At 39.6% G+C, this 22360-nt stretch overlaps 1 protein-coding gene across 2 annotated transcripts in view; it reads left to right on the top strand.

The window, feature by feature from the left end:
- SNX7 (sorting nexin 7) overlaps positions 1–22360 on the top strand; it is a 51843-nt gene that overhangs the window by 11688 nt on the left and 17795 nt on the right. Inside the window, exons 2-8 of one of the 2 annotated variants that reach the window (XM_043490683.1) lie at positions 2199–2381; positions 5699–5809; positions 6214–6378; positions 7418–7619; positions 11991–12190; positions 14774–14860; positions 15146–16139. In XM_043490683.1, the coding sequence (XP_043346618.1) occupies positions 2199–2381; positions 5699–5809; positions 6214–6378; positions 7418–7619; positions 11991–12190; positions 14774–14860; positions 15146–15175 (978 nt within the window). In that variant the 3' untranslated portion in view covers positions 15176–16139. Of the gene's footprint in view, positions 1–2198; positions 2382–5698; positions 5810–6213; positions 6379–7417; positions 7620–11990; positions 12191–14773; positions 14861–15145; positions 16140–22360 lie in introns of those variants that run through there. The other variant, XM_038414580.2, reaches the window with a different exon arrangement.

Here is a 22360-nt window from a genome sequence, read left to right as displayed (position 1 = left end):
ATGTAGATACAGTTGGCAATGGGCTTTGTTGCAAGGATAGGTTTCTGGGTTAGTGTTTTTGTTGTGTGGTGGTGAGTATTTGCTTCAGGTTGGGATTGGCCTGTCTCCAAGATCTGAGAGAGTGACCTGCTGAAGTGAAGAAACAGATTGACAGAGCCAGAAGTTACCTACTACAGGACGGGCCCAACAAAAAAAATAACAGAACGCCACTAGCCATCACTTTCAGCCCCCAACTAAAACCTCTCCAACACATCATCAAGGATCTACAACCTATCCTGAAGGATGACCCATCATTCTCACAGATCTTGGGAGACAGGTCAGTCCTTGTTTACAGACAGCCCCCCAACCTGAAGCAAATACTCACCGGCAACCACACAACAAAAACACTAACCCAGGAACCTAACTGTTGGATAGCCAGAATGACTTGCTGCAGCAGGAGGATGGGGTCCACCTGTCAAACTTGGGAGCTGACACATTTTTGGCTGATATCAAAGAGGGTATTATTGTTGCATGGGGGGAGGCAGCCAAGCTAATTGCTGGTGCCGCCTTGTGGTGGATGTCCAGTGCAGGTTTTCCATAGAGAAGGGATAAAGTGATCAGGTAGAATGAATTGGGAAAGGATTTAAGGGAGGCATTCTTTAAAAGAATGGAAACGGGGGTTCAGGACTCCTATGACTGGTACAGCAGGGAACTAATCCCCCTCTTTAAGCCCCCCTTACCCCTCATTTGAGGGGTGGGAATGGCGAGGTCCCAGTAGTGGGTGGGCTGGGGATTAGGATGAGTAAAGGAGGAGGGCTGGCAGCGCATCCCCCACCCCCCGGTATAGATAGATGATTTTAGAATACCTGCACTGTGTGCTTTTATCTGCTGGTTACTCCTTAGCATTTAGGAATAAAGTTGTGGCCCAATTAAACCACATCTTGTTGTCTCCTGTTTGTCTTCCTGCATAACCGGACAATGGAAGTGGTATAAAAATCACATTTACCCTTCTCGCTTTCTGAAGAAAGGTGCTCAGTGTACATCTAACTTCAGAAATATGGACTAGATGCTTTCCTTTTGCTATAAGAACCTCATAAACCTTGATGGTTTGATTGAGCATTGAATCAAATGAGTGAGGTTTGTTGAATCAGTCTTGTCTGATCGCTTAACATAAGCATGGTCTCATGTGGCTCGTATTTCGATGGAAGGGATATTTAGTAAGTGTGCTCCTTTCTCTGAATTGTTATTAAACTGATACCCTAGTATTGTATTGGAGGTCATTTTGTGACTGGAGGTGCTGTCTTTCAGATGAGGCTTAAAACTAAGGTCCCAGCGGACAACCTGTGACCTTGTAAACACGCATGGCACTTTTTTTTTTCTTTTGGCAAGGGTAAGAAAAAGCGGTCCTGACTTTGTGCCTTAAATATTTCTGAATAATAAAACTTTTTCTAACTAAAATTGGAAAGATTTTTTTTTAATTAGGGCATAGTGTCCTTCCATCTTTGTCCTAAACGATTATCTACCATAGCATAGCTACATGCTGGTTTTTAATAGCTACTATCGTCATTCCAGAGAGAGCTGTTTTTTCTATCCTGGTGGTGTGTATATACAATTGTAATTCATAAACCTTACTACCACTGGATTAAAAAAAAACACACCTAGTTCTTATACTGCTGATTCTTCATTGTCAAGATTCTTCAGTTATAAACTGTACTGAAGGTCTTTAATAATAAACATCTTCTTTAAATAAATTACAAGGGAATCTAATCATTTCATAAAACATCTGAAAGGAAAAGAGGGTAGCTATCTTGGTCAGGTTGCTAGAGAGAATTTAGATTTCAAGTCCTGAGTAACTGGCCTCTGACAACTTTAATTAGGTTGGTAAGTGTCCTGTACAGTACAGTGGGTGCTTGGTTTAACTAGTTTGGGCATTTGTAGGTGACTTCTGCTTTCAGCCATCCATGATGTTGTCCTCAAGTGTAGTGTTCTGCTTTTCTCTCATCGGTCTTGTTCTTTTTTCTTTTTTTAACCACTCATTGAGTTGAGCACTGAAAAGGAGAAGAGGATGACAAGGGTATTTGTGGTATATTTTTGCCCTGATGGGCTGTGTGCGGGCTGCCGGGTGCCCACCACTACTTCAGAGCTATTGTTTTTGATGTCTGAAACCTGCACCCTTATATGTTGATAAGAATTTCTTCAAATGTCTTATTTATCTCTAGGATACATCACTGACTGAAGCAAATTCATTCAGTCCTTTGATACCAACATCCCCCTCTTCTATGATAAACCAGTACAAGTTTGAAGATGAGCCAGAATTAAGGGATCTCTTCATTACTGTTGATGATCCTGAAAGTCACATTACTGCCGTTGAGACTTTCATTACCTATAGAGTTGTTACAAAGGTAAGTGTTTGTTAATAGTCTTGATAGTTTAAGTGTAAAGTAAAACTTTACAAGTGTTAGTGTTTTAAAGGATTTCAAATAATAATCTTTCTAACATTTCAAAATTATATCCTGATTTTGCAGTGAGTTAACAGGTTAGTCAAATTATTTCCAACTAAGGGTTAGATTCTAAAAAATGCTTTTAAGGTGAGTAAGGTTACTCGTGTATATTTGCATGATTGAGTGCTGTAGAGCTCATTTAAGGAATAGCTGAAGTTATTTTAGTGATTCCAAAAGCAGTCTTTTGTGTGAAATTGGCATTTGCTATTGTGTCTCTTGACAAGAACATGAAACGAGGAAGGCTGATGCAGTTGGAAAGTACTATAATGGCATAAGTATTTGTTGAGCACGGGTAGGCCATAGAGAAGTGGGGTTATGCTTGGCTGTTAATATGTGGTACCTTGTTCACCACACCCCCTTTCAGTTCTGCTTTCCTGTAATTGGATTGTTTGCTAGTATAAAGAAAAGTTCTCCTTCCATTCACAGTTAATAACATTTTTGTTACGGCTACAGTAATTTCTTAAATGAAAGGTAATATTAGGAAAGTATTTAATGTGTTTTCAGCTATCTTTGAATTCAGTTTCTCAGCTGGAGAGGAGGAAAGCCAGTATTATGAGACCAGCCAGTTCCCTGGGGATTATCAGCAAGTACTGCACATAGGGTTGCCGACTTTCCGATTGCAGAAAGCTGAACGCCCTTGCCCCACTCCCTGCCCTGCCCTTTCCTGAGGCCCTGCCTCATCTCAGAGGCCCTGCCCCCACTCACTCAATCCCTCTCCCTCCATCACTTGCTCTCCCCCAGCCTCACTCATTTTCACTGGGCTGGGCAGACAGTTGGGGTGCAGGAGGGCTGTGGCTGGGGGTATGGGCTCTGGGGGGGACCAGAAATGAGGGTTTCGGTGTGTGGGAGGGGGCTCTGGGCTGGGGGAGAGGATATTTTATCTGGGTGGTGTGTGCGGGCTTCTGCATGGGGCCAGAAATGAGGGTTCAGGGTGCAGGGGGGCCTCTGGGTTGGGCAATGGGGTTGGAGTGTGTGTGTGGGGGGGTGAGGGCTCCAGCTGAGGGTGTGGGCTCTGGTGTGGGGCTGGGGATGAAGGGTTCGTAGTACAGGTGGGGTGCGGGCTCTGAGAGGGAGTTTGGGTGTGGGAGGGAGCTCGGGGTGCAGGCTCCGGGTGGCACTTGCCTCAGGTGGTTCCCGGAAGTGGCCGTCATTTCTCTCTGACTCCTAGGTAGAAACGCGGCCAGTGGGACATGTGGAGCCGGCAGTTGGGGCAGGGGCAACGTGCAGAGCCTCTGTGGCCAAACCTCTGCCTGGGAGCTGGAGGGAAATGCCGGCCACTTCTGGGAGTTGTGCGGAGCCAGGGCAGACAGGGAGCCTGCCTTAGCCCTGCTGCACTGCTGACCAGACTTCAAACAGCCAGGTCAGTGGTGCTGACGGAGCTGCCAGGATCCCTTTCTGACGGGGCGTTCTGGTCGAAAACCAGACCGCTGGCAACCTTAACTTCACAGCCTACATTTTGAGATCTGCTATATTCGTTTATTTTACTCTGACTTTTTTTTGCTGAAGGTTCACTTACAACAAATTTTCAAATGCAAATGTTCCCTTTGTTTATGCAGGAGGGATAGGGTTTTTGTAGGAAGAGGGGAGAATGGTGGAGAAGGGGAGGGATGTTTTCTGCCTTCTCTCCTATCCATGATTAATTTGAAGTATAAATTCATGATGATACAACAGCTCTGTCAACCCTAAGCATTCAGAAATCATGAATCAGGTCTAGTTAATCAGAGGTTTGCTCAAAAATTGCAAGATTAAGTAAAATTGGGTGGGGAGGTTCTTTTTATTTGCATTCTAGTTTCTGAGCCTTTAAAATTCACTTGAATCATGTTCTAAAGGTTTTCTTTGCAACCACAATGACTAGGAACTTTTTTTTAATGAGAACTCATATACGCTTGTAATTACTTGGCTCCAGGAGCTGGGGCTTGTTTTAGTCTCCTCTCACTAAAAACCCAAACAAACAAAAACCACACCAATATCATGAGACTTGATAAAATCATTAGAGTTGGCAGCACTGTAGTAAGCATGCAGTTTTGCTAAAGTTTAATGTTCTACTGGTGGGTACAAAACTAAAGTTGGTGACTGGTAAGTGTAAACCATTAAACCCTGATGTATATGTAGTTTCAGTGGTGCCCAAACTTATTACACAGGAGGGCCACATAAATCTAAGAACAACCTTGTATGGACCAAACAGATTCTACATATTTTAATAAGATATAAAGTCGCCTGTATTGATTTATATTTTAAGTTCAGCTTGTTTCGTATGTACAGTATTGTCTGTTTACACACCTGTGTAAACTCAAATGGTGTAAACATGATGATAAAACACTAATGAATCAGCCGTTAGTATATTGTGGTATATATGAAATGCTCTGGTGGGCTGCTTACGGACTGCGGGCCGTAGTCTATATGAAATGGTAGGGCACCCATGGTCTATATGAAATGGCAGAGTTTTCATGGATGAAACATATGGCTAGGTGATTGATAGCAGCTGATATCAGGGACATGCTTCAATTATTTTCAGTTTATTCAAATACTACAATATGGGCATTCCTTAAACTCAGATTTGTCATCACTTTTAAAGAGACCAACCTAAATTTAGAACACATCCATCTTAACTGGAAGGAAAATCTCACATTAAAGTAATGATTGGAACCCTTTGGAAAAAATTGTACTAGATCGATTCCTATAAGACACTTGTTATGCACAGTTGGGCACTTGCTTTTTTCTCACAGTAGAAGTTCACTTTGTTTCATCTCTTACTAGGTTAGATCACTTTACTAAAAAAAAAAAAAAAATTGTAATTGGTAAGTGCTGAATGACATTAATTTTTTCCCTCAGAGATCTCATTTTTATTCCAAAATGGTCAGTCTACACTATTATATTTTTAGTACTCCTCTTAGGGTATATGTCTATTGCAGCTGGGAGGTAGACAGTCATGCATAGTGCTGTTTGAGCAAGTGTGCTAAAAATAGCCAGTTAGCTGGGGTAGCACAAGCAGTGGCTCAAGCTAGCTCCCAAAGTATGTATCTAGGGAGCCTGGAGGGGATAGTACTCAGGCTAGCTCCAGCTCCTGTGCTATCCCCACTACACTGCTGTTTTGGGCATGCTAGCTCGAGCAGAGTTAGTGTATATCTGTCTACCTAAGCTGGGAATCTCACCTTCCACCTGCAGTGCAGACATACTTTTAGATTTTTCCATCTTAATTTTGTGGTTATGATTTTCAGACATCTCGTGGTGAGTTTGACTCCAGTGAATATGAAGTTCGAAGACGATATCAAGATTTCCTTTGGCTGAAGAGCAGACTTGAAGAAGCACATCCAACACTGATTGTACCTGTAGGCTTGCTAGATTTTTGTGTTGCGTTTTGTTTTTTATTTTAAATTTATTTGTAGTGAGCTTTGGAGAAGTCTCTTTCAGGGTTCTGGGGTCTACCAACCATTAAGAAGCTAATGTAGTTTGATTAATCTTTTATGTGTATGTGCAAAATTCAGAGAAAAATAAGGGCATTTCGCTTTTCCTTAAGCTACTATCCGTTCATTTCCTTTCTCTTGATTTTATATCTATTCTGATGCATTATCTATTGCTAGAATCAGATTGAAACACTGTGTTAATTTTATAGTTTTTCTGTGTAGTGAATTGTACAAGATTGTGTCTTCCGTCTCCTGGGTAGTAGAACTTTTGTAATATACGTAATATGCAAAGTTATACAATGTTTTATTTATTTATTTTTCCCCCTCAGCCATTGCCTGAAAAATTTATAATGAAAGGAATGGTGGAACGATTTAGTGATGAATTCATTGAGACTCGAAGGAAAGCATTGCATAAATTTTTGAACCGAATTGCTGAGCATCCAACTTTGACTTTTAATGAAGACTTCAAAATATTTCTTACTGCACAAGCCTGGGTAAAAAAAAAAAAAAAAATCTGATTTATAGTTATAAGAAATTATGAACTGCCTTACTAGGGGCCTGAATAGTTCAATATCTTCTTAACAACCATGGCTAGTTATAGAAGCATCATCATAGGAAGGTGCAAGGAATCCTGCAGTAGGCAGCTATTGAATAACTTGCCCATAGGAAAAATTTCTTTCTGATACCCATCAGAGTTTGTCTTACGCTCTGAAGCGTGAGGGTTAGTATCCCTTCCAAAACTCTTATTCTCACTCTTCTAATCCATGTAAATGCCCAAGATTATATAATGCATGTGATTTTAAATTATTTTTTGTTTTGATATTTCTCTCTTTTTGCCCTTATTCTTTAAAAAATAATAGTAATAATCTGTTCATTGACAATGCAGCCAATAAGCCACCATTTAATTTCTCACTGTAGCTGTGCAGAATGTATCCACTGGAAAAGAAAGAAAGAATTTTTGTCCTCCAAAGAGCATAGTTCTGAACTTAACCAAATGTTTCACTAGCAGTTTATAGAAGTGGAGGGAAATGAAATGGGGTTGAGGGGGAGAGAGGCTGCTTTCCACAGTAAGAACATAATTTTCCCCAATGGATGACCTCTCTGCACATGCTTCCCTCTGTTTTCTTTCCCAAAAGTCTGCATACTGGCTGACTCTGCTTTAAGACTGAAAGGGGAAGAGGTTTGTACTGTCTTAATCCTTCCCTTCCTAATCCCCCTGCATGCTCCCTGTTTCAGTAGAGCATGGCTAGCCTATGACACAGAATAGTTATTCTTGACTATATAGTCTTCAATCAAAATATAAAAAGGAAAATTAGTAAAGGGATGGTGGGGGAAAGAGAGTCTTTCTCAGTAAATGGCTCTAATTGCTACATATTTAATAACTTTACAATAAGATCTAGACAGCAAATGAAAACCTAAAGTAGTTTGTTTTATAAATGCCTGTGTAGTTTTATTGTTTATTTGTTTTGCTTTAATTGTAAACCATGGGTAAAAAACATTTAAAATATTTACAACAGTATGTTCTTCTTGCAGGAACTTTCATCTCACAAAAAGCAGGGCCCTGGCTTGTTTAGCAGAATGGGACAAACTGTAAGAGCTGTAGCATCCTCAGTAAGAGGAGGAGTTAAAAATCGTCCTCATATGTTTACAGATATAAATGACTATATGGAAACATTTAATCAAAAAATAAACTTGATAGACAAAATATCCCAAAGAATTTACAAGGAAGAAAGGGGTAAGTAGAAATAATGAACACAAGCTTGTTTTTATTGACTTCAGAAAGTAATATATTGAACAAGCGAATTACTGTGAAAAGTTGGTTTGCTTTCACTGTTCTGCACAAAATGCTGCTTTCTAGCAAGAGAAGTGGAGAACAAGAAACTGTTTTACTTTTTTTCCTTCAATGGCTAATCCTCGGCCTATTGGCAGGTCAGTGTGCAACTATGTGGGGATTGGGGATCCACATCTGGCAGCCTCCTTCATTGGTTTGAAGTTGTTAGGATGACTGCAGAGGTAGCACGCTTATCTCTCAAGAGAGAAGGAAAATAACTTGCTGATAACCTCACCTTTCTCTTGCTTGTTACTGAGTCATACGTGGAACTTCCTCGGACAGAATCAGCATAAATAATGTATTAATAGGGAGGGTAGTTTAACTATGCTGACAAGAAACTGAAAACTAAGAAAACCTAGAAGTTTGGCTGGTTTTTCACCATATTAATTGGAAGAACAGTATGAATGCTTTTTGTTGTGTACACATGACTGCTACTTAAAGTGAAATATAAACACATATTTCCTAATGACAATCACATTATGAATTCCAGTTGTTTGTAGATATTCAAACCCCTACAAATTCTTATATCTGTTAACCAGAATCCCTTTCGTATATAAAGTTTTTTGTATCTACAAATATAGTGTTCTGTACCTGTCAAACTGAGAAGATCTTTGTACTTATTTTGAACCTTAGTCTGTGTGTGTGTAGCCAAATACTGGAGTGTATAGAACAGGGGTTGGCAACCTATGGCACCCGTACCAAAGACGGCACGTGAGCCAATTTTTAATGGCATGCTGCTGCCTGCCAGATCCCAGGCGCTGGCCCCACTCAGCCTGCTGCCAAACCCAGGCTGGCAGCGGGCTGAGTGGGGCCGGTGGCTGGGACCCCAGCAGGCAGCAGCATGCCATTAAAAATCCTACCCGTCCCAGGCTGCTCTTCTCCGCCCTGTCCCCCGCGGGGGCAGGGTGAAGAAGTTTTTGTCCTGCCGGCTACTGCTGCAGGGCAGGCAAGCTCCCCCCTCCCCTGCCTCTTCCCCCAGCGTGCTGGGTTCCTGCCCCTCCTCCTTTCCCTCCCTGCCGCCGATCAGCTGATGGCCCTTACGAGGGATGGGGAGAAGCCGAGCGCACTGCTGCTCCGGGGAGGACGCGGAGAAGAGGTGGGGACAGGGCCTTGGGGACGGAGGTGGGATCAGGGCATATCCCCTACAGAACCCTGCTGTGAGCCGCTCTGGGCAAGGGGCTGGGAGCACCTCCAGCCCTCTGCTTGGACCCCTGCACCCCATATACACTCCAGCCTCCTGCACAGACCCCTGTCCCCCCCACAACCCCTGCCCTGACTCTTGCACCCCCCACATTCCCACCTCCCCCCGAGCATCAAACAGAAACTCCTGCATCCTCCCCGCCCCCCCACACACACATTCCCTCCTGCACCCCTTGCACCAAATGGGAGGTGACCCAGGTAAGCACTCCACACCTAAACCTCTTGTCCCAACCCTGAGCCCACTCCCTCATTCTAGCTCCTGGCCAGACCCTACACCCCAACCCCTAGCCTGTTCCTTCACCCCCACCCTCAGCTCAGTGCACTCCCATCCTCAGCGCAGTGCAGAGAGAGAGGAAGAGAATGGGCTAGAACCAGGGAGAAGGTAGGTACCCACTCTATGTGTGCAGGGCTGGGATCCCAGGCCGACGGCCAGGACCCTGGCTGGCAGGAGCCGGCGGATGGAATCCCAGACTGGCGGCGGGCTGAGCGGCAGCGGGCTGAACCGCTCAGCCCACTGCTGGTCTGGGGTCCTAGCCGCTGGCCCTGCTCAGCCCACTGCCGATCTGAGGTTCTGGCCGCCAGCCCCTTCCTACCTGGGATCCCGGATGCAGGCCCCGCTCAGCCTGCTGCTGGCCTAGGTGAACGGAACCCCAGGCTGGCAGTGAGCTGAGCGGGCTGGTGGTGTAAGATCAGCATTTTAATTTAATTTTAAATGAAGCTTCTTAAACATTTTGAAAACCTTGTTTACTTTACATATAACAATAGTTTAGTTACATAATATATAGACTTATAGAGAGAGACCTTCTAAAAAACGTTAAAATGTATTACTGACACGCGAAACCTTAAATTAAAGTGAATAAATGAAGACTTGGCACACCACTTCTGAAAGGTTGCCGACCCCTGGTATAGAATCAACAAAGAAATGTTGAGAAGTTAAGGAAGGGATCCCTGATGACTATCAAAGGATGTTTGTTACTGTAGATATGTGTTGTGATTAAGAATATGGTGTAATTGATGAAGGGTGCTTACAATCTAAATATGTTCTGCGATTAATAAGGAATATTTGCTGCAGATTTTTGTGATTTATGAATGATCCATTGAAATATAATTGTAACTCATTAGGAATTGCTTATTGTCACCAGATGTTAGTAATATGACTGGGTTAGAAATTCCTTTAGCTTATCAGTCATGTAACATGACATAGTAAATAATTAGGCAAATAAAAATATCAAAAACTGAACACAATGGAATAAGTTATGGGAAAGTTGCTTTTCCTTCCAACCACAAAGGAATTTTGTTTGCCCTAAATCAGTATGTAAGTAATGAATATTGGGAAGTTAATTGGAAGTGAACAAGCTCCCAACTCTTCACCAGTTAGGTTTGGTAAAGTATACTTTTCTTTCTGTATTCTGTAAAGTGTTGTTATAAGTACTGATTGATTGATTGTCTTACTTAGCCAACCCAGTTGAAGTTTTATTTATTTGACATGCCTTCTTAAATCTGAACATGTAACACTATCACATCCATTCTTTTGGTTGATTCTACATCTTTATTTGGTGTCACGTGAAATTTATTTTAAAAAATTTTAAAGAATTAAAGAATTTTAAAAAAAATTACCTTTCTTGTTGGTCATAACATCTGTCAGATGGGTTTGTTTGAACTTCATGCTCTTGTTCAAATTTTCCTTGATTTTCAAGAAAAAAGCTTCTTCTGAATGAAACAACATACATTCTTGAATTGTTAAATTATATACTTTCTGAGCTTGAATCTGATCTCATGCTGATCCTGTGTTTTAAAAAACCCACTGGTCAATACTTTAGGGTTTTCTCTTGTATGTAAAAATACTTTGAAATGCTGCACTGTGTTCCATAATAACCAAGGCTTTGTTTCCTTTAGCTTACTCTGTCAGTCCAGATCTCTGCATGTCCTGACTAAATTGGGTGTTCCTTGCATAAAGGAAATACATATTGATCAAAGGGATTTTTTTTTGTCTTAGCAGTTTATTCCACTAGGAGTAGTTGGTATATAGTGAGGAGAAGTTCCTGGGTATACATTTAAAGCACCAGCACCAAAATACTGGTGGTAAAGCCTCAGAGTTTTATTCGCTTTCAAGTGCTGCCAGATGTTGCTTATGTCTAGCCTTTCCCAACAGTAATCTGCAGAACGCTTGTCATATGCAAAGCTGATTTTGTCTCAGCAGTGAACCATTTGTCAATCAGTGATGCTTCCTGCTAGTTGTAACCCAATCTGGGATTTTCCATTAAGTTTCCAGAGGCTTTTTAGACCAACTAAACTCAAAACAAGCATCCCTCTCTGTATACGCTACTTCATGTGTCTTTTTGTTGGATGTTTCTTCAGTATAAAGTCAGCTGTGACCAAGTTGTAGAGGGCAGAAAAAGTGGAGGGACTGTGAAAACCTCAACAGTCAGAATTAAATTAGAAAGACACATTAGAGCAGTGTGGACTTGATCCAACATCATAGCCTCTTCAATTTACCTTGGCCCATAACACATGAACATTGCTAATGTGAACACACAGTATAGGGCCATATTCTGCCTTGCTCATCTTTAGTGCCTTATTGAAATTAATGAGACTACTCCAGAGTAAAGGTCTATAAAAGTGGCAGAATCTGGACCTTACTTTTTCTGAGAGAATACTGTGGCCACACTTACAAAGTTTTATTGAGCTACAGAGCTAATGATTTGTTTTCTGAAGAGATTTCCTGTACTTAAAAAGAGAAATACTTCTAGAGTGGTAGTAATAAAGCAGTAGTCCAGAACTGGAATGAACTTCAGCGCACACACTGAACCTATTGTGCATATACAGCTATTTCAAAAATCATTTTTCACTGATTGATCGATTTTTAGCAATATTTTGGTAATAGCTTAATGAGTAAAAGTTTGAGATGTTTCCATTGACCAAAAATAACAACAACAACAAAAAAGAAGAAAGCTTTTTTCCTGTAACAACTTCTTTTTGAGGATCATTTGGCCAGATTTTGAAACTAGCCTCAGGTTCTGTGCTTTGCATCTATCATTGACTTGAGTACTAATATGCACTAATCTTCTTATTAAGGGTATTATTGTGAAATGAAGGAATATGGTCCAATCCATACTCTTTGGTGTGCATCAGAAGACGATATAGTAGATTCGTTAAAAGGTGTTGCCAGCTGCATTGACAAGTGCTGCAAAGCTACTGAGAATAGGATGGCAGGACTATCAGAAAATTTGCTGCCTGTTCTACATGAATATGTTCTCTACAGTGAAATATTAACGGTAAGACCATAAGGGTTGCTTACACCAGTGTATCGAGTGACCTTTGAAGAGAGAATCTGCTTTATATGTAATTGATTTTGCAGTCACCGCATCAACTCTTTGAGGGCTACAGTTTATCTTTCTGCTGCTAATTGAGAACATAACAAATGAGTTACAGAGTGAAAAAAGCTTTTTTTTTTTTTTTTTTAAACAAGAATAATTTTCTGTAGGATGGCTGCCCTCTTGCACCAAATCTTTTTTTTTTTTTTCCCCTCCTCTTGGCTCCCCTATTAATCAGGTAAGATGTGTCCAGTCTCGAAGAGATGATTTCTTTCACTGTGGCCACTCCTCTCCAGTTTCCTCCTGCAGCTAGCTCCACATGACAGCAACACTAATGGTTGAGGGGGTTGTGTGTCCTTTCCCTGGAAATTGTCGCACCTTAGGAAAGGCTTACATGCTAGTGGAGAAAATAGTTGTCCTTTACCGTAGAAGGGTTCAAGGAACTACAACTCATGATGAAGATGAATGCAGAAGAACTGTCTTCACTCTGTCAAAATATTGACTCATCTAGGAATGGAGACTGATATACAAAGTAAGGCAAGGTTTTTCCCTCCTTTGAGATCTTTCTAAACCTTAAGATCCTGACTTTCCTTTTCCAGAATAGCAATGAACTTCTTTAATAGATATGCATCTGCCATATGGACATGCTGATGTTATGCCAGGGCCTAGTACTGTGCATTCTGTTCCATTCAAGGCCCTTCTAACAGTTTCTCTTACAGATTCTCATTGGTGAGAGACAACTAGGAAAACCTTTACTTTGTCGTGGCGAATAAGAACTCATAATACACATATTAGTACTGAAATTATTAGTTTTACCTTGGAATTAGAGTAGATATTTGTTATAATGGCCGACAAACAGAGAATTTCTAATAGTTTCTCCTGTAGTTTTGTATAGGATAAAAGAGGAAGTAAAAGGGAAAAAAATACACAAAAGAATATTAACCCATTTCTTGTTTCAGTTTTACTCTTATAACCTTATTTTATATTTATAGTCAGACAGGCGATACTTTAAGGTACTGAATGGTAAGTTTTAAGTATGTACTATAGTTGTATTACTTATAATTGACCAAAAACTGTTGCTAAAAATTCTGTTTAATGTCTGTTTGAAAAGATAATCTTTAAAAAGATATCTTATTGAAAATGATTTATCAATGTGTACTAGTCAGAGTGGCAGTGTATTTCCTCTTCAACATTACCGTTTTGGCAACTAGCATAATGTAAAATAAACTTCTAACTAGGACTGGTTATGCCCTATACTGTTCAACATGAACTGTACTAGATATGTTTCAGAGTAGCAGCCGTGTTAGTCTGTATTCGCAAAAAGAAAAGGAGTACTTGTGGCACCTTAGAGACTAACAAATTTATTAGAGCATAAGCTTTCGTGAGCTACAGCTCACTTCATCGGATGCATTTGGTGGAAAAAACAGAGGAGAGATTTATATACACACACACGAAACCCATTGTTTCATGTTCTCTGTGTGTGTGTATATAAATCTCTCCTCTGTTTTTTCCACCAAATGCATCCGATGAAGTGAGCTGTAGCTCACGAAAGCTTATGCTCTAATAAATTTGTTAGTCTCTAAGGTGCCACAAGTACTCCTTTTCTTTGTACTAGATATGAATACTGTAAATCTCTAGGCATACCTAAATTAAAGAGTAGTTGGGACAAAGTAAAATACAAGATTATCAAAGAGTTTTTGAATTTATATTTACATACTATCTTTCTTCTGAGTCCTCTTAAAAAGACATAAGCTTCACAATAGTTCTGAGAGAGAGCAGTTTAATTTCAGTTTTACAGATGGGAAACTGAGACACAGACTGTTTCACTGATTGACTTGATGTCACAGAGCAAATCCACAGCAGTTTGGAATATAACTTGTTATAATTACTGGTCCTGTAGTCTGACAATATTCCCTGCCTTTTTATGTTAGTTTTTTGCCATTCTACTAAGAACCAAATCTACTGAATTAGCCTTAACTTTAAATAAAAGTGGGCTTGCTAACATTGATAGATTTAGTTGATTATTTTCAGATAAAGAATTTTGATAATCTTCCTCTTCCTTTGCCACCAAACTGTGGTACATACATACATAAATAGCAGACTTGCATTGATATTTCCTACAGTATCTGTTATATAATTTTGGTTGAGTCCTATCTCTCATGCTATTGCTTTTATTCAAATAAAGTACTTCCAGTATTGGGACTTCTCTAAATCATGTTTCTTGTAAAGGATTAAAATAATATGACTATTTCATAGACTGATTTACTGTATAATTCTTTATAATTTATAGCTACATATCCTGACAGACTATCGTAACATTGGGTTTGGTAGGATTGCTAACAGTTTTTCAGTTTTTTTTTTTAAATGGAGGTAATAAAAACAAATCTACAATAGATGCTTTAAAGTTATCTAAGTAAAACCTTTTAAATCTGAGAATTCTATTGAAGGCATAATCTCTAAAGTGTTAAGTACTCTTGATTGCAAGATGTCGTTAAACAGATTATTACAATTAAATACAATCTATTTCATACTAATGTTTTAAAGGGTGTCTTGAAAAGAAGAGACCAAATTCAGGCAGAGCTTGATTCCAAAGTTGATGCTTTATCCAATAAAAAGGCAGAAAAGGATCTGGTAAGTATGTAAATCTTCCTGAATGTTAAATTGTATCACTAAGGACCCTGTTCTGACTAAAAATTAGGAGTTCCCCTGACAAAAATAAGCCCTGAAAAGCCATGGTTTGGGGCTGCACGTTTCCTGACCGATTCTAAAAAAAAAGTTTGTTCATGCAGTGCACAGAAATAAGAATTGATACAGCTGCGGAAGTGCCCTAGAAGAGGTAGTTAGGATGGTCAAACCTGTTCCTTGTTTATGCATTTTTTTTTTTTTAAATGTGCATTGTTTGTTTTTGTTTTGGAGGGATCATGCCCTTCTGGTGAAGCTAATTGAGCTCTTGTCACCAGAACTGGTGGGGCATCTCCATGCTTGTTGCTTCTCCCTAACAAGGAGCCAGAGTTTGACATTTGGCAATAAAGCTGTAAGTTAGCGACTTTATCATTGTAAGATTGCCATTTATTCCTTTAGACTTCCACATTTTAGTGCCCATCTGTTTACCTTGTGAGCCTGGCCAAGTGTCACCCAGCAGCTTCTAGTTACCTTTGTCTGCAGCAGCATCAGTGTTACAATAGTTCGTGTTTATCACTTTTAAGGAATGACCTTAAAAATGTACTTTTGGTCTTATTTCCTTGATAGGTTTTCATTTTGTTTTAAACAATATTTGTAGGCATTTCAAAAGCACTTGACATCAACCTAACTGCTCCCATTGAAATAATTGGTAAGAGTCCTTGTTGACTTCAGTGGAATCAGAGTTAGGTCAATACTGAGTGCTTTTGAAAAGCCCATCCTATGGCTTTAATGGGAAAATGTCTGTCTTAAATAGTTTCTAAAAAAATGACTCCTCCTTTGACACTTGATAAGATTGTGAAAGCTTGATCAGCTTTCTTATGTTTGTAGTTGGTAATAAATTTGAGGGTGCAATTGATTTAAGTACCTGATTTGGTGAGACAGTCAAATACCTAGGTGTGTAAATAACAGCTTGTGCAAAACTGTAGGTGCAAACCAGAGGCCTGTTTAAGGCCAGACTGAAAACCAGGCCCGCTGTGTCATATACTAAACTGATGCAGTGCCATTTTGCATATTGCAAACAAGAACAATCCTATTATGTAAAAATCAGCTGATAGATTTATGCTTTGAGAGAGAATTGTGATTGAAAACTTAATTACTTTCAATTCAAGAATCATTTACCAACCCAGATAGCTATTTAATTGTAGTGCAAAGTTAGTCTAGAAATTTTATTTTCAAGCCACTCTTGTATTCTACATAAAAAAAAGCATAAAATCCTAATCCTTGGTTTCAAAACAGTCAGTCAGATGACATGAGCATTTCTTCTATGAGTATCAAGACTGAACGATTGGGTTGCTCCTCCTGCAGGGTAGTGACAATGGGTAGTAGATAGCTGTCAAACAAGGGGGAAAACAGTGTCCAAGCTCCTGCTACTGTTTGCCACTTTAATATAAATAACTTAATTTTGGTTCCAGCAATGAACCTCAGGTTTTATATTTTTAATCTAATTTCTGGTATACTTTGAGATTTTGCTCCTTTTGCTGCACTGCCTCAGAATACATGAGCAGCTGCATTGCAGGGCAGACAAGATGGCTGACCCAGATTTAGCTTATTTCTTCACTGAGGACACGTCTAGCAATCTGTCTCCATGGGTTTTCTAGATGGCTCTTGTTATGGCTCTGTTTATTTTGGTAGTTGCTTTTCTAGTAGACTCTGCAGCTATGGAGACCTTGCTTAGGCTATGTGCAGTCAAGAAGATGGGGGAGTAAGTGTTAAATTGCTTATTGACTTGCAGCTCTGTGCCGCCTTCCTCTACATAATCCAGGTTTTTAGAATTGCCAGGAAATTAGCAGGCAAGCCAAACTATTTTTAATGTCCAAATGATCAACCAGTGATCCTGATAGAAATTACTATTGTGTAAAGGATATGAGTATTGCTAATTTATATGAGCAAACAGTAGGTAGAAAAGGTAGAAGGATTGCAATAAAAGGGTAATACAGTTTGTTCTTTGCAGTGAAGGGTGACTAGCAAGAACAAGCTAGTGCAGAAGGGGGATGTACTGGAGCTTATTATGTCTTACTGAAAGGAAAAATGATGTGATAAACAGAAGCCTATCTGAAGTACTTGTATGGTGCCCTTTCCAATTTGACATATGGGGAACCAAGGCACAGTGAGACTAAGTGACTCACTGGAGCCCGGGACTAAGGCTGAAGCCCGAGCCCCACTGCCCAAGGCTGAAGCCAAAGCCCAAGCAACATAGCTTTACGGGGCCTCCTGTGGTGTGGGGCCTGGGCAATTACCCTGCTAGCCAGCTCTGCCTGGGTCCCCATCAGGAGCCCCAACCCCTGAGCAATCTCACTGTTCCCAGCAGGAGTTCAGTTAACTCACAGGATCACTTTTGAGTTCAATTCCCTCTAGTGTAGTCCCTGGTGGTGCTCCCTAGGTCTGAGCTGGGATCAGCCTTATGTGTCCCCTTGCCTATATGAAGCTTTCAATGTCTATTTGCCACCCTCCCCTCCCCAAACATGACAGAAGGAAAAGGGGAAGCTAACTACAATCCCAGGCAGGGCTCCCCTTGCTACTGGATCACATTAGCAGTCCCTAGCAGCCTCTCCGGCACCTGGGCAAACTTCCTCTTCCATCTTTTTAAGCTCCCCTTCTCCAAGTGGAGCTTGTTCTGCAAGTGCACCTAAGTGGAGCATCAGCAGACACGGCACTGGGAAGACTTGCGAGCTGCCAGAGCACCTGAAGTGGGTGGAGGAAGAGAGCTGATCTGGGTTCCTTACCTAGGACCCATATCAGACTGCTACTAGTTGGGCTACATGGCTAAGTGCAGTAGCTGGCAGCAGGACAAGGCTGTTATTCCAAATTGGAGGGCTGGGTGCTGGATGTGTGGGATGGTTGCTGGAAAAGAAAAAGCCTATCTCCGGTACTGTCTGTCTCACCCACCCCCCACATCAGAGTTGAGGGATCTGCAGCCCCATGTGATGCAATGCAGGGGAGTTGGGCTTCTGGGGGCAGAAGCTTTGTTGGGGGGGGCCAGCCCCTACCCCTTGTGGTTCCCCGAGAGGGGACATGTGAAAGCAATTGAAAGTGAGGAGATGCCAGATTTATAGTTGCCAATGCTTCTTTAATTCTACCCCACTGTATGGCTGCATTATGATACTGTTTGCTTACATGATTTTTCCTACAGGACCCATGCCTCAGTCAGTGCACAGGATGGACATGCAAGGGGGCAAAATTAAGGTTGCGCTGGAAACTGTAATTCTGTCATTTCCTAACCTTTTGAGTGCTTGACTTTGCAACCTAAATAATGTTTTCATGTAATTTCTTTGCATGAAATACTGTACAGTATAAACAGTATATAAAAAATAATACTAAAAAGTTACAATATTTATGTCTACACAGCAAAGATTTGACACAAGTGGTTTCTGTTAGAGGTCTTATCATATGTTTAATGTAATGATGAACTGGGAGAAGTCTCATGTTCAAACTATTCTGACATTTGAAATGTGTATTTTTTGTATTCCCCATTTGATTTCTTGACAGTGAACTAAACATAATGAAATATTACTATCTGGTGTCGTTTGATACCTATGATATCATATTCTGGAATGAGGTACATATGTTTTTTATTATGTAGTTTGTAACTGAACTCTAGCCTCTCTGGAGGCTTTTGAGACAACACATATATTTGGTTTTCATGAAGTAAGAATTTATTTTACTTGTATCTTTTACTGTCCTCATTTTGCTGCCACTGTGTCTATTCATCTGTCTTTGATCTGCTCTGTACTTCCTTTCTCTTGTCTTCCCTCCTTAGTATACATAGCAAATGTATATGCCATTAAAAATATAGAGGAATGTAAAAAAAAAAAAGAAGATCCTAGCATGCTCAGTGACTGGAGTAGTTGCATGAACTTCTGCTTAGTGCAATTGCTTGGATACAGCAAAGTCTACAATTACTAGACTGTTACGTGATCCCTACTATATTTGAATGAACAAGCCTGGATGAAAACTATTTCGAAACTAGAGGCGCTGCTGATTAAGAACCTAGTCCAAGATCATTAAAGTAAACTGAAAGACTTGCTGGTTTAGTGAACTTTGGATCAGGCCTTAAGGCCTAAGTTTAGGAAGCTGTTTATTAGAGCTGTATGGCGAAAGCTAAGTTCATTTTGTGGAAGACTTCACTATTTTGAAATTTTGGTTTCATTCTGATTTGCAGCAAACCCCCCACCTTTGTGAAAATGAATGGTGGGAAGCCCTGGGTGTCCAGACTCTGAGCAGTCCACCTAGCAGGCTTTTTTTTCCAAAAGCCAAGGATTTTGGAAGCCCTGTGGTCAAAAATTTTGCTGACAATGAGTGGCATGAACTCTAATCCAATTAGAAAAACATTTCTGCCATACATGTCGAATCACAAATTGCCGTTAGTGCTGGTAAAAGGTTTGTGCAAAATCTTTATATGAGTTGTTAAATTGTTCTTTGTCACTGAATGGTTTAAAAAATAAGAGGTTATAAAGGGTACAAAATATTTTGAGGTCAATACAGCTGTTACTGCTGAGGCTTTCTGATTTCATTCAAATAGAGTTGAGTCACAAAGTGAACTTCATGACATTAAGGTTTTCTGTTTGAGTAAATCAAGAACACAGACTCATTGTATTTAACCCTGTCTTTCTGCATAACAATATGGGATTTGACATATAGCTAAAAAAAGCCAATAGTGTAGAATATTGCTGCCCCGGCTGTGTTTTCATACAAGAGAGAACTGAATTCATCTTAAGTGAGGGATTTAACACAAGGTTTATTGTGAGAACTGTTTAAAAAAATCTGGAAAATAAATCTAAAATGCTGAAATTGCGGTTATAAATCTTGTTGGAACAAATGAATTAGCTTTTGCTGCAACTGTTCTGTGGTTTATATCCCACTGATGGACTGATGCCAAAAAGACATGGCCTGAAATCTAAAGAGGCTAGAAAGAGTCAGGTCAGATGATAGACCTCTCAGTGATGTTATGAAGCCAGCTGAGGAAGTGCATCAGATGTTTTTGACAGTTCCACTGAAATAATCATAATTTCTTAATTTTATCACTTATGTTATGGAGTCTTACGCTATTTGATTTTAGTGTGTTATGTAAATATGCTTATTAAAAGTACTGCAGGTAAAGTATTGTATTTATTATATTTTTTTAATTAGCCAGTAAACGGTCTAGATTTCTAAAGCCTAATTTTCAAGCATCTATATTTTGTTCAATACACAGAATAAAGATTTCTTTATCTGTAATCTTTGCTAAACATATTAAACTTCTTTAAATGAATACATTTTAAAGCTAAGAAAGCATGTAACCCTTAAGGTAACTCATTTAAAAGACAATTGTTTTAAAGCAGAAATATTCTGGTGGCTACTTCTGTTAACTTTCTGTGTTTCTTAGCTGAGAATTCAGAGTTACAGTAGAATATTTTGTTTCCCATTAGTATATTACCATTAGTATATTACTGTTAAAGGTAGCTGGGCCCTAGAGGGTTTCTAGACTCAACTTTTTATATCTTTCAACAGTAGCTATTTGGATTTTATTGTCCATTTCTTTTCCTCTGTAATGTGTGAGATTCAGATTTTTGCACTCCCCTTTTATTTGTTCATTGGATGATTGGTTCTGTGGTATCTTCATGATAGACTGTAGTTTTAGACCAGCTTTGTCTTGTCCTCATTCCTTTTGCTTAGCAACTGATTCAGCACCTTCAAAATACTGTATTTTTTAAACCAGAAACATTGCATTATTTATTTATTTTTGCAATGCTTTTGTCAAATGGATTATTCCTCCTTCACAAACTAGATTTTTAGTGTCACACGTTACCAAACATGATACAATTTACTGAAATCAAAGTTTCATAAGGTAGAAAAACGGTATTGCTCTGGTATACTTCCTTATATGTCAGTTCATAATTAGTGAATTGTACGTTGTAGGGAACATAGCAATACATCACCTATCTCAAGTTTGTTATTTAGTAGTTAACTCTGCATGCTTAGTTTTGAGGTGGGAAATAAGGGGGAAATCAGATATCCTTCAGTATTATGCCTCTTCTAGCTTTTGCTATATTTTACAATATTTTGCAGATTCTAAGCTTTCACTTTAAAATGAATTAATTTTCTGCCATTCTGCTACAGAGATTCAGGTATCACAACGTGATCCTGTGTTGCTGTTTTCCAAACATAGTTTTACAAAAAAATTGTCTTCAGCCAAATAGCAGTAGCAAAGCTATGAACATACCTCCACCCTGTTCAGTTCCGCTGAGGTAATTAATTTGGACCATTTAAATGCTAATGTTAACCACAGGCAATATTGTAGGGGTTTTCCTTTTTTAAAAAAAAAGGGGGGGGGGAATTGAAAGCAAAACTATGAATGCAACATTTAAGGATGCACAGTTCAAATTAAGTCATGGGTCCAGGATGTCACTCATGACATGTGAAAGCTAAGGTTCCTACAATGTTCCCCAAATTGCACGATATGTCTGTCTTATTTGGTAGCCATATAGTTAAATATACAAACAATAATATAATAAATCATGTGCTTACAAAAATGGGGAGAAAATTGTTTCATATGTGCAGTGTGCCTGTGAACCTTGCTGTAGCAACGCTAATTTTAGCACTTTTAGCACAGAGTATTTTGGTTTGTTTTTTGTAAATCTAATTGTGCTGTCTTTCTATTCGCATTAATGTAGGTTTTGTTTTTAATTTGATAAATTATGAGTAGAGTTTCAGTTTATACTCTCACATCTTTCTAATATTGCAATATGACAAATGCTATAATACTCTCCTCTCTCACCCTCCACCCCTCCCCAGAAATCTCTTGCAGTAGTCACTGAGGAAAAAAAAAAGAGTGCTATAGCTATACATTATGTCTGTTGTTTAAAGCCCTGATTCTTATGGATGTATTTAAGCAATCTCATTCTGAGTCTCATTGATTGCTCATGTGTGTAAGTGTTTACAGGATCAGGTCCTTGAGTACGTGAGTACTGCTGTTAAGTCTTGTCATAACCATACAGCTAAGTGTAGCCCAAAGTTCCTCCTTACCTATAAGGGGTTAAGAAACTCAAATAACCTGGTTGGCACCTGACCAAAAGGACTAATGGGGTAAAAAGATACTTTCAAATCTTGCGAGGGGGAGGCTTCATTTTGGTGTGTTCTCTTGGGAAGCAGAGAAGCATCAGGTCAGAAAACTCCTTCTATAAACCATCCTAAAAGTCTCTCATATTACAAAAAATGTAAGTAAAGCCAGGCAAGGCGTGTTAGATTATCTTTTGTTTTGCTTGTGAATTTTCCTTTGCTGGAGGGAGGTTTATTCCTGTTTTTTGTAACTTTGAAACTAAGTCTAGAGGAAGTTCTGCTGTGTTTTTGAATCTTTTGTTACCCTGTAAAGTTATTTTCCATCCTGATTTTACAGAGGTGATTTTTACCTTTTTAAAAAAATAAAGTCCATCTTTTAAGAACCTGACTGATTGATTCTCTATTGTCCTAAGA

This window comes from Dermochelys coriacea, chromosome 8, assembly GCF_009764565.3.
Source record: "Dermochelys coriacea isolate rDerCor1 chromosome 8, rDerCor1.pri.v4, whole genome shotgun sequence".
In the NCBI taxonomy this organism is placed as follows: Eukaryota; Metazoa; Chordata; order Testudines; family Dermochelyidae; genus Dermochelys; species Dermochelys coriacea.
Note: the sequence above shows the minus strand (reverse complement) of the source record. Positions and strands in the feature narration are given on the sequence as shown.